Raw genomic sequence first — 13,296 nt, 5'->3', positions numbered from 1 at the left:
AAAAAAAAAAAAAAAAAAAAAAAAAAAAGTTCAAAGTTTTATCGACTTTCGATGAGATATTTCCATTTGTTTCAAGCAATATTCAAAGAAAATTGAACACGAAAATGTATACGTCGAAAATTAAAATTTTTAATCGAGTTCGTTATCAAATATTTCTGAATTTACTTTTCGTAATCGAGAAAATTTTTGAGCCGTTGTAAAATTGATCTGAAGAGAGCCGGAACCGGGTGTATCAACGAGGTTTCCGCCTGGCAACCACTGCCGCGTGCCATGGGGTCGGGGATGAAACGAGTTGAAAGAAATGAAGAGGAAAAAGAAGAGTCAAGGGGGTTAGATAAAAGTGCTCGTGAAAAGGAGATGCCAGTTGCCATGGGGTGAGAACGAGGGACGGCGGACCTGTGGCCGAGGGTTCGAGAAAATGGATCGATGATTTTCAAACGAAGAAACACATTCGTGAAGAATCTTACAAGTTGGCTTACAAGTTTGCTTCTCTTTAAGAAATCTCTTTATAATATTTTATTATAGCGTGAAGAGATCATTAAAAGCTTCTTAATATTTATCGCGGAAATTGACAAAAGCACAAGAATAAATAACATCACAGATTAATATTACGAAAATACATTTAAAAAAGTAAGAGATGGATTCGTGGCAGGAATTGAGTTGCAATTTTTTTCCAGTGGAAAATATTCGCATACATTTTTTTAATCCCTCTTTTGTACTTTTTTTTTAATCGTCGTAAGAGCAATTCTGTATATCCATTTGTCCGTTTTATTCCGTTAGATCTGTATTTCGATAAAAAAAAAAAAAAAAGAAGAGAAAGAGAGAGAAGTTAGAAATATTTCAGAAAATATCTCTTGTAAAAATTGTTGTATCAAAAATCTGATAAATATTATATTCGGACAAATAGAAGCTGAATTCACAGGAGAAATCTAAAGAGAAATTTTTTTTATTTTTTTATTTTTATTTTTTTTCGAATTACATACATGTACGAGAACGACATCGTCGTAAATCGATATTTCCACAAACAATACAAAGAGTAAACAAAACTGTTACTTTAGACCATAGAATAAAAAGCCACAGAAAACAGAGTCGCGCAATTCGAATTTCCACCTATTTTTCGAAAACCAATTTTTCGATTCGTATGCGTGCTCACGTGAACATCATTTGTGAAGAGGTAAAAAAAAAAAAAAAAAGAAGAAGAAAAACGAGAAAGAATGTAAAAAGGGGAATAAAAAGAAGAAGAAAAAAAACGAAGCAGCAGTCAGAACGAAAGCAAAAGGCGAATAAAAGAAACAAGGATCGGTGTGACACGTATTCTTAATTGTGCCACGACCCTTCGCGCCGCCATCGTTCTTTACCACTTCTTCTTCCTTCTTCTTCTTCTTCTTCCACCTTTCTCTTAATTACAACGGCCAAGTTTCCGCAAACAGCAAAAGTTCCCCGTAAAATTCGTCTTTACCGAGCTAATGAACTTTTAACCAATTTAAGGCAGAATTTTCATCGAGTCTCGCCGTTTGCATTTTTATTACCTTTTCCTCGTGGAAAATGATCCTTTCCCGAAGAACCACCGAGAAACCTTTTCCACGGTGTGAAAACAAGAGGAGAAATAACGGAGTTGTCGTTCGAGTTATTTCACCGGTGCTTCGCTTTGCTCGAAAAACAAATTTAAAATTTATGTATCCGTTTTTTTTCTTTTTTGAGGGATTATAAAAAGGATAAGAGGTGTTGTGAATTATCAATTCACTTTTCTCATGGATTCATATATATGAAGTATCATATATCCTGGATTTTAAACTTTATTATAAATCTCGATATAACGATTCCAAAAAATATAATTTCTACACTCTGTCGAGTATTTATATTATTACGCGTAGGAAAATATAAAAACTCATTATAATTCTAATATTTCTTTCGCTACCATTAAAAATACAATTTCTAAAATACGAACTCGAACTAAAAATCGAACAATCAGAAGAAAATTAGGGTACCTCTCGTCATTCATTCGCCTCTCGATTTTAAAAATCTCTCCCTCTGAGTTGAAACTACGTATATCAAAAGAACGATAACTTGATATTTCCCTTCGATTTATTTCCTTCCGACAAAATCGTTTCTCCCTATCCTCCTTTCCAACTTATCTGCCGTCAATTTATCGACACTGCTCTCGATCTTCCTCGCGGAAGTCTCATTAACACGAGATCTGGCGCGACGAGGAAGAAAGAATACGCGAAAAGGAAATTTTTCCTCTCCCCTGATGGACACAATGAGCGGGGATAGGCGAGAAATCGGTCAAAGGAACGAAATATTCTTAATTACCCGCGAAACTAACTACCAAGGAGATAAGGAGCGTTGGAGAGGAGCTCGAGAAATGATGGGGTTGAAAAATGGAGGAAGGGGAGAGGACCATTGCGTCAAAAAGGGGTCGGTTGGAAAAATCATCCTCCAAGATCTGACCGCTAGTCGCAACTTACTTTGCTTTGATGCAAAAATAACCGCCACCCGAGTGTGAATTTCGTGATTTTATAGCCTCTTCCCCCTTTTTCCAAGGTGAAAAATATGGAAGAATACGAAGAATTACGTTTCATGCGGTGAGACGGCTCGTTTAATTTTTCAAACGGTTCCTCCCTCTTTCTTTTTCTGCAGGAATATCAAATATCTCGCAACGGATGGTGTAAATAGCGAGATACGCGGATGGAGATCAGATGGAGATTAAGGTATGATGGATGGAAAATGGAGAAAGTGGAGAGTTGTTTTATTGAAAGAGATAAAATGGTTCCTTTGTCTCTTCTCGATAATTTTCTCGATCCCTGTGTATGAGATAAATTAATTGGGAGATCTTGAAATGGTGTAAATAGCGCGAACGAGATATTTGTTCAGATTGGTTTCGATATATCGATGATTAGATCGAGGTTTAATTAAATTGCAAAGGATTTGTAAAAGAGATTTTTGGATATGGCAGCGATTATCACGAATATGTTATTTCATACGTTCAAATATTGGCACATTATCTCTATCGATTAAACGTGTAATTTAATATGACACTCGGAAATTAATTTATTTGAATCAGATTCGAATTATATTCGCGAAATTTGCATTTGTAAAATCGGCTATTCACGCGTGAATATCTCTTGTAATTTATAAGATGATATGATATTCGGGATATTTCAACAAATCGTTCGCAATTTCCAAAATTATCTATTTTAAATAGAATAAATAAAACCAATTTCTACGAATACTTATATTATATATATATATAAGTATAATAGTATAAAGTAAATATATATTATATATTATATTTATATATATATAAAATAATTGATTTCGCTTTATAAAAAAAAGTTATTGGCCTTTCGACGGGTTTAAACAAGTTTTCGAAATTCCGTTTAGGAAACCGCAATATCCACCGCTTCGATTCCGCGATAAAGTCGCAAAATACTGACCCGTTCCGGAGAAAACCCAGCAACCAGTATTTCCGTTTTCATTTCGTGGCGCATCCGTGGCGTAACGAAGAAAAACAGGCGTCCCGATCGAAGCCACCGTTTGAAATATGTACGCCCGCGACGGGATATTTGTCAAAAATCGATCGGCAACGAGGACGAAAGGACAAACACGCGTCTCGTCGAGACGTTGGAACGGAAAAGCCCGCAACGTTGAAAGATGAATCGGAGGATGATTTAGCTGTTCCAGAGTGGCTTTCGAGATTGAAACGTCGCTACGAAACGATAACCGGAATCGTTCCATTTCCGGGATAATTATTTTTCGAAAGACGAACGTAAGCACGATTATCTTGGAGAAATTGTGCGACAATTTAACTGATTTAACTTTGTAATCGATGCAATATTATTCTTATTTTTTGAAGATATAAAAATCGACTGTTATCGGGATAGATTTTTGAATCTAACGGTGCAATTATATAATGTGACAGTATGATATAACGAAAATGAAGATTTTAAAACGGAAATTTGTCACAACAATAGTTGGCTTACACTTGTACTTTGTTCGAATCTAATCCACTGGTTTAATCCACTTCTCCAACCATAACCAACCCGCGCTACTTATCCGAATACCACAGCCACTTGTCTGGCTAAATCGACCTACTCTACCTGTCTCCTCATAATTGCTCTATTCTACTTGGTTGACCATAGACGCTCTGTTCTACGTTTGTAACTTATTCTGTGTTCTCTACTTGCCTATCCTCCTCATTTTCGATATCCCAAAAAATTGTGCAACTACGCTTCGTGCAAATTGAACGAAATATATTTCAAAATTGAACAAAATAACCTAAAAAATCCATAGCGCTTCCACGAAAACGCATTACACATTATCATCCGACCTCCGATTCCGCAATTAAAGAAAAAAGAGAGGAAGGATGAATCGGAGAAACAGAGAGGGGTGGAGAGAATAAACGAAACGATCGGGCACGAAAATGGGAAAGGCTAAATGGTGAATCGGTAAATCGAGCGAAAAATCGGAAAGTTTTCCTCGTATCGCGGAGGATATTTCGAGCACACGGCCTCATCTACATAATACAAACGAACGATACGCGGCTATTGATTCGAGATCGATTCCCACGGCCGGCTGGCCACAGGGGGGATGCCAGTGCAAATACGGACCGGTTTATCCAGGTGCAAGTGTTTATCGTGTAACGCGAATTTATCGTGAAAATTGTGACTCGTGGTGAGCCTCGAACCTTGTAAATGACATTAACGCGAGATTAACACGCGAGTCGAACAACGGAAACGGCGAAGTTTTATCATCGAGATGGTAAAATCGTGGTGTGGGTGAACTTTTTCTTCGCTCATTTTTCGATTTTTTTCCACTTCTCCTCCCTTTTTTTCTTCTTTTTCTTTCTCTTTATTCGGTTTCTTCGTTTCGAAATTTTTCCAAACGATCGTATCGCGCGAATGTCAACTTGTTGAATTGTTTCCCTTTCTTCTAGTTGATCACGAAATACTCTCTGGGATATTTTTCATTAGAAAACGTGATTTTGTTATCCGATGATGAAAATATATCCGTAGAATTTCGTTTCTATTCTTTCGTACGAAGAGGAAACGATGCGTCGTGAAATTTCAATATCTTCCACTATATGACTTTGCCTAGATCACTTATGAATAAATTAAAATGCTGAAATTCTATCGAACTACGAAACATTTTCTTGGAAAATGTTAATGAAATTATTTTTGTTAATTTATCCTCAAAGGAAAAACGTTTTCTCTATATTATTCGTCTCTTTGCCTCGTTAAACAGAAAAATTGATTGATTCTCTTTAGATTAAACTCGAGAAAGAGCAGTATCGCGCCAAAATTTTGTTAAATCGGAACGAGAAAAGAGAAACGATATCGGGGAATCAGAGGTAATGGTGAGAGCAATTATTAGTCCAATTCCAATAATTTATTCGAATGGAAATCATAAGACTGTAATGGAAGAAAACGCATCGAGAGACAACACTTCACGAGCACAACATTTTCGAAAGAAGATTAGAACAGATGCTCCCGTTGTAGGGGCAACGAAATCTACAGTCAGCCGACCGATATATCTGCCCTGCTACCCGATTTATCTAAACTTAATTTCGCCCGAATTGCTCCTGCACCGGGTAAACGAGGCTATTGCTGTTAGTTTATAGAGCGGATATTACTGGATAGTACTTTACGTTTCGATGATAGAAAAGAGGGAAACCTGATGCGCGAAATGAAGAAACTAAACTCCTTTCGTTTCTCGATACTGAATCTATTCTAACGTACCTTTGAAATCTATCTATTCTGAATAATATTAGTTTTTTGATCAACGAAATTAATGAATGCCAAAAAAGAGAAAAGAAGAGTGATGAAATTTAATTTTGGATTAGATAAGATTAGCGTAAGATTAAAATTATAGAAAATCGCTATCGGCTAAAAAGATTCGAAGCTTTTTCTTTCATTCACCAATGTTTGACTGTTCACAAATGAGGCTTTATCGAAGGATATTTAATATTAAAAAATATCTTAAAAGTAAGGGAAAATCGTTGTTCGTGCAACGTCAAATTAAAAATTATTCTTGAAATATTACAAGTATCTCTTTGTGATACTTACGATGATTTATAACCTGCTTTTTCTCATTACCTCCCTCTTAATATCCATTTGCTGTTGAATATTGAACGTAATCTCTAAAGTTGACGGAAACGGATTAGGCTGGTGCCACAGCAAGCAATGACGCAAGAACGAAAACAACGAGGCACCGAAGATTATGAGCAAGTTTACCTCGCGGACCGGAGTGGATGATGTCGTTCTTGTAGCGAGTTTACGAGAAAACTTGCGCAATCTGGCTGAATGATGCCCTCGAGAAATCAAATGGAATGCAAAATGTGTTAAATTAAACTTCTTTCTTGTCAAGAAAATAAGTGAAAATATTTTATATATCGTTTCATTGCACAGGATTTTGTTCGAGGAAAATGCTACTTATTCCACCGTATATCGTGTTTAGTATCGTGTGTATGTATGTATGTATGTATGTATGTGTGTGTGTATTTGTGTTACACTCCTACTAAAGTATGATAAAGATCAGTATAAACGTAATTACGGTAGTTGGAACATTGCGAAATGCGAAAACGAAAGTACTTAACCATAAAATTTGCCATAACAAGATCAGGAGATATGCTGGGGATTCAAATTCATAATATTTACTAATGATAATTTTAATATCTTGGGACTCGAGATGATAATAAACAAATTATAAAACTCTATTAGTGTGTTTTAAGATCGTAAAATTTAATAGAAATAATTTCTCTGTCGTTTAAAGCTTGTAAAGCCGGATAGCGATATTTTAGAAGTCTTTATAAACCGTAATAACGTAATTCTCGAAGCCTTGAAACTCGATAACAGAAAACTCTTTGGAGTCTTTGAACTCGGTAATGAAGACCCCGGAATCTCTGATTTTAATGTTGTCGAACCCGAATTTTCAATAGCTATCATAATATCTATTAAAAATTGCTTTGTATACAAATGTGAACAACGAATCGATTGTTATAAAATTGGCTATTACAAAAATGAATCCTGATTTGAAAAGGATTCGTTTTATCTATTATCGTTAAAAATATTTCTTACGTTTACGAATAACACGAAAATTTTCCACGATCACGATCATTCAACATAACGTTTTTCTTCTAAAATTTCAAAGTTTCTAAAAAACTGAAATTTCTAAATCAAAAAAATTGAATGATCGAGAAGTGACATCGAATCGAAAAAAGAAAGGACGTTTCGACTCACCACCGTGATAAGAATTGCCCCGATGAGGAGTGTACACGCCATTCCTTGGCTCAGGGCAGTGGCTCGGCGTGTAATACTGCATGGGATGGTGAACGTAATTGCTCGGGGTGCTCGGCACGTGTATTGGGTGGCAGTGCATGCATCTTCGCGGTGTCTCCGGCATACCCTGAAGAAAAAGAAAACGTCTGCAGTGCATCGAGAAAAGTAGAATCCATGATAAATTGCGACGATCGACGGCGCATCTTGGAAATTAAACGTCGTTGGATATCCACTGACGGGTGTGAAAGTGTCGCGAGCGCGGAATACCGATTAGGCGAGGAACGTTGCTGCCAATTCTAGTAAAATGATCGACGATTTCCACTCGAGAGCTTAATGTTCGACGAACATCGACTTTTGGATCGATAATCGAATCAATGTACCATCCCAATGTACGAATCCCATTAGAACGAGATTTATCTATTGATTCATCACAGTTTGTTTTATCAACAAAATTATCCACGCTACTTTTTTTAACCTAATGTAATAATTTCTCAAAATTTCTCTAAACGAATGTGTCGTTTACAGAAATAAAAGTTTAATCTCTAACTATCGACACTCGAAGATTTATCCGAATTAATTAAGGCACAAAATTGATCATGAAACTATTAATATTTAATGTATGTAAAAGAAATATAAAAAAAAATAAAATAGAATATAGACAAACAACTTCTCGTTTGTTATCGATTTCCAACAGATCGATACAAACTTAATCCACGATTCGTCGAACGATCCTATCGAAATAGAAGTTTAATCTAATTTAACTAACTAATCTAACCTACACGAAGAATTATCCGAATTAATTAGGGGATAAATTCGTCATGAAACTATTATTTAAGAAATATAAAAAAAACAAAATAGAATATAAATATAGACAAACAACTTCATTATCGATTTCCAACAGATCGATACAAACTTAATCCACGATTCGTCAAACGATCCCATCATTATATAGAAATAGAATTAATCTAGCTATGAAAAATTATCCGAATTAATTAGGGGATCATGAAACGATTATATGGGTAAATATAGACAAAGAAAAACCTTGTCGTTCGTTATCCCAACATTATCGATCGACAAACTGGACGATTAATCCACACGATTCCTCGAACGACCATCGATCCGCAAGATCATAAAAGCAAACTCCAATTTTTTAATACCTGCATAGAATGCTGGGATCGCAGGGACCTTATCGAGCCTGCAGGGTGAAGGGAGGGCACGCTGCCGCCGAAGTTGATCCCGGAATTCCTACACCCGCCAGGGGTGGACCAACCCCCGCGCACGCTGGCCGAAGTCCACCCCATCGTGCTGCCGCAATCGTCGACCAGCATTTTCACAGCGGACCTAGCATCTCATTGATCCTCTCTCGCCGTCTCGATAATCCGGAATTCCTTTTGATCCACCTCTGCTCTGCTCCACCGCCGCAGCTCTCTCGAGCGAGTTTCCCTCCTCCTCCTCTTCCTCCTGTTTCCAAGATTATTCCTCGATGTTATATATCCTCGAAGTTAATCCCTGATAATTGCTGTCGATTCCACGGACGCTTGGAGGATATTGAAAATCGTCGAGGCACGATGATTCTATGATCCCTCCTCGCGAGAGTCATCTTTCGACGATGGGCTGGGCTCGAAACGATCCGGGCACGGATCTGCGAGAACAGAAAAATATAAGATGAGAGCTGGGAAGGTAGATGGCAGTCGATTAGAGAACTGTAATTAAGAGGGGGGAGAGGATGGTGGAACCGCGTGAGAGATAACGGTAAAATGGAGGGACGGGATTAAAACTGTATTTTCTCGATGAGGATTCCGCTGGAACGACGACGAGAGATAAGGGATGATTCCGCGATGTTTTCCTTTTTGCTGCATCGTCGAGCTTTTCGAGGAGTGATTAAAATTGTCCCCTATAATTATAGGATGAACGGGGTGTTTAACCCTTTTGCGGTTACGAGAAAGAGATATAATCTCGGGTATAATGTAAGGAATAAGATTTATTTTATCTATAACATTTATGATATTATAATTAATATGATTCAAGAAATGTTCGGTCCAGTTCAAATTTAAACAGCATCAGAATATATAAATCTATTGATCGTTATGATATTCTTAATTTTGAGGTATCAAAAGTTCTAAGATTAAGAGTATTGATGATAAAGAGTGAAAGAAGAAAATTAAAAATATATTACGCAATATAATTTTATAAATTAGAATAAGAAATAATGAACGATAGTTTTCACTAGTGAATATGGATTAATAAATGATTACGAATTTACGAAACACGAGAAATTACTTTACTGGAAACAGAAAAAAACTACATTTCTCTACCTCAATAATCTCAAATACACGTAAAATCATCGCGATTTATATTGTGCGCGTATGCCATAATAAGAATTAATCCGCGACTAATTCCGTGTACCGTGTAAATAATCTCAGCCGACTGTGAAGCGAATGTCGTGGGGGAGAGGGAAAAAAAAAAAAAAAAAAATACTACCGGTTCGGTCTATGGAACCGCGATTAGGACAATCCAAAACGAGTTTTCTAGGGGTCTAGAAGCGAAACGACCCGTGAGCCAGAGATGCGAATATTGTTGTGTAAAAAAAAAAAAAAATTTAACTCGCTTCATATGCATAAATAAACGGGACCATGGAAATGGATTCATGGTTCGACTTGTCCGTTTTCCGCCTGTAAAATTTATCACGAAATCGTTCCGCTTATATGTCCACGCAAAATTTCGCGAATATTCGTATGACGTCAGGAATGAGATTTATCTGAATCTCTGCGAAAATATTATATAGTTTTTATATTCGTCCATTCGTGTGTGTGTGTCTGTGTGTGTTCAAAAAGGAAACAAAGTGTTAGAAAAATAGAGATTTATGTATTTCTTTTGTGGTAAAATTTTGAATATTGAAAACCGAATGGAGATTTTTTTTTTTTTTTTTTAAGTTAATAGGATAATAATCGTAACGTTTTATCATTGAATTATGCGTGAAAATTTTATAAAAATTTTCGTAGAAATATACATGTCGAAATTTAGGTTAAATAAATTTTAATTTTGTAATGTGTTAAAAATGATAAATAATATTTTTAGAAGCACGTATCAATTTTGCAAATTTTAATGTTATATAATCTATTTGCGCGATATCTCATTTGAATTAATAAATTAATAACCGACACGAAATTTTAGCCAGAATTACATCTCCATTCTGCAAGATAAAGAAGGAAAGAGGAATGCAAAAATTATATATCGCATGATACAATTTGCAAAATTGTTGAAAATTACCTGATAACTTCTTAAATAAATTTTGCAACATATTTTACTTTATTTCCTATATTGGTATTTTCAAAAATGTATCTATATATTTTCTATTCATAATAATTCTGTGCGTTGTGTATCCAAGTGTGTTCATATTGGGATATAAAATATCGATATATGCGAATAAATGGAGCGTTCCTTCCTCGATAAATTATTATTTTTTTTTTTTTGTTTTACAATCTTTCCACCCTATAACCCAAATGTTTCAATGTGAATAAAAAATACCTCGCAATATACACGCCTAACGTTACAAATACTGAATTTGGCATAAAAAATATTTTTCGATTTTTGCAATCAATATTACTTTTCAAAGCCACACATTTAACGTTAATATAAATATAAATATCTACAATTCCAAAAGATATCTATACTATTTTTTTTTTCTACAATATGTTACATTCGAAAACTCGACTCAAATCTGCAATACCAATCATCTACCAATTGTATTGATAAATACCTATTATTCCAAATCCTATAAAACCGATGGAAACCCCTATAAAATATTTATTTATTTGAAAAAAAAATCCCCTATTTTTAAACTTATTTCTGAATTATTAAATCGAAAGAAAAAATTAAATTAAAATCTCACACAATGCGCGAGAGCAACCATTTCGAATTAATCCATGCAACTTTCTCTTATCGATTCTCGATCCGATAAATTTACGACTTCCATAGTTGATGGAATGACCGGTCGTTTCGTAAACTCGATACTCGATTTCACGGCCGAGATTCGTGCGCGCAACTTTCGCAATAAGAAGGAGCGGACCGGAAACAAATGGCGGATTTGTATGCGCCACTCCCCGTATATATTTCAACTTTACCACGAAAGAGGAGGAATCTCGTTGCGGAATGCAAAAACATCCCGGTGCCGTAAATCTTTTTACAAAACGCTTTTTAATCGAAACACTTTGCGCGAACGAAGCCCGAAAGTTCGTTTCCAAACGCCAATAGTTTCGGTATCGAGTTTTTAAATACGAGAAACGATCAAGAGGATGAAATTTACGATTCACGATTCAGTTTCGCGAGTTATTTTCCATCGATCGGAATATATTCGAAATTGTTTGTCTCGTTCTTTCGTCCAATTCATTTAATTATTAATTGTATTCATTGTATCGAAATACATTAATACTTTTTAGATTAAAAGATCTTGAAATTTTTCTTCGAAAAAAATCTCATTTTCTTCTCATATATTATATTTAAATTTTTGTCAAGAAAATAATTTTTAAAGTTGATTAAATTTTAAATTAAAGAACGAGAATTACATTATAAATTAAGATGAACTTATCGTGTTTATCCGCATTCGCTTTGATTAAATCCTTTCCTCTCTTTCTCTCTCTCTTTCTCTTTCTTTTTGAATCCAATATTTCTTCATTAAAAAAACATCAAAACTTTTCAGGAAAAAAGGAATATCTCGTGTTTCTCGCCATTTCTTGAAACGAAAAAGAAAAAGAAAAAAAAAAACTCGACTTAGCGATTCAACATTTGCATTTCCCTCGAAACATCCCACTATAACTCGATACTTATATCTTTCCCACAGAAAATCCCTCTCCCTCTCACGCTGCTCGCTTAAATCGTTCTCCCCGGGCAGAGTAAGCAACCCTTGTTCCATACAAATCATCACTTACATCCTCTCTTCAAGAGAAAGACCATTTTTTTTTTCTTCGTAACAAAAACGCGACCACCTCGTACATTTTCCAAGATCGTCCTTTCTTCGTGGAAAACACTGTTAACACCCCCCAGGCATGTGAATATCTCTCCATCCCCATAACTGCGATGAAACCTTCTCTAAAGCAACTTATTTTCTAGAAAACCTTCCTCTCGCATATACCGTGAAATGATATATGGAATCACGATCGAAGACGAATAATAAACGAAAAAACTATTGCTCGTTCTTAACGAAATTTTAATTTTTAATTACTTATCAATTCGAACTAATACGAAAATATATATATCTTGTTAATCGTTCCAAGATTACGAACATCATTAAAATTCATCTATCCTTAAATTCTTCCACCTTCTTTCTTCAACGCGTCTCTCAAGGGACATATAAGATTTCCAAAAACATAATTCCCACAATCGAGATCTTAAGAATCATAAAACCCCTAATTCTTCTCTAATTGCGATTTATCATAGGACATCCAGCATTTCCACCATTCATTTCGACCACCTCAATACGCTACCTCTATTCATCTTCCAGTGATCTTGAATATTATGGTTCGTAGACTACCAAGAAGAAGCCGAGTTGACACAGGCGACAATCTTTCGATCTTGTGGATGGAACATCGATGATCGTCCGATGGATCCAAGGATAATCCGACTAGATTGAATCCACCACCGTCTCCAGCGATCATGCCACACGTGTGCCATTTTATCTCGTTCCATGCCGGCCATGTCCGTGCCTACGCGAAAACATTCTTCGACAAGCGTGCACGGATTACGAAACGTCCAACGAAGCGCGTTATCGCCGCCACCCCACCCTTTCGGTGACCTTTCGCCGTGCGGGGGCGGCGTTGGACGAGTGTCGGACAGGAAGTTGGAGCGCGCGAAAGGCACGTGCTTCGAGCAACCCCGAATAACCAACCCACTCGTGCTTCTCTCACGTGTTGCCACGCTTCGTGTGGAGGAGGAGATGCTTCGACGTGGTTGTTTTGCAAATTGACGAGCGCGATAACCGTTGCGAGGCGAAGAAATTGGCGAAGGAAACGTTGAAATTGCG

At 36.2% G+C, this 13,296-nt stretch overlaps 1 protein-coding gene across 5 annotated transcripts in view; it reads right to left on the bottom strand.

The window, feature by feature from the left end:
• LOC102674744 (monocarboxylate transporter 10-like) overlaps nt 1-13,296 on the bottom strand; it is a 76,767-nt gene that overhangs the window by 58,957 nt on the left and 4,514 nt on the right. For 2 of the 5 annotated variants that reach the window (XM_031510700.1, XM_006616242.2), the window contains exons 2-3: nt 8,435-8,640; nt 7,239-7,404 (exon numbers count right to left, since the gene is read on the bottom strand). In XM_031510700.1, coding sequence (XP_031366560.1) covers nt 7,239-7,404; nt 8,435-8,605 — 337 coding nt within the window. In that variant the 5' untranslated portion in view covers nt 8,606-8,640. Of the gene's footprint in view, nt 1-7,238; nt 7,405-8,434; nt 8,642-11,901; nt 11,927-13,296 lie in introns of those variants that run through there. The other 3 variants (XM_006616243.2, XM_031510699.1, XM_031510698.1) reach the window with 3 other exon arrangements.

This window comes from Apis dorsata, unplaced genomic scaffold (assembly GCF_000469605.1).
Source record: "Apis dorsata unplaced genomic scaffold, Apis dorsata 1.3 scaffold_256, whole genome shotgun sequence".
Taxonomy (NCBI): domain Eukaryota; kingdom Metazoa; phylum Arthropoda; class Insecta; order Hymenoptera; family Apidae; genus Apis; species Apis dorsata.
Note: the sequence above shows the minus strand (reverse complement) of the source record. Positions and strands in the feature narration are given on the sequence as shown.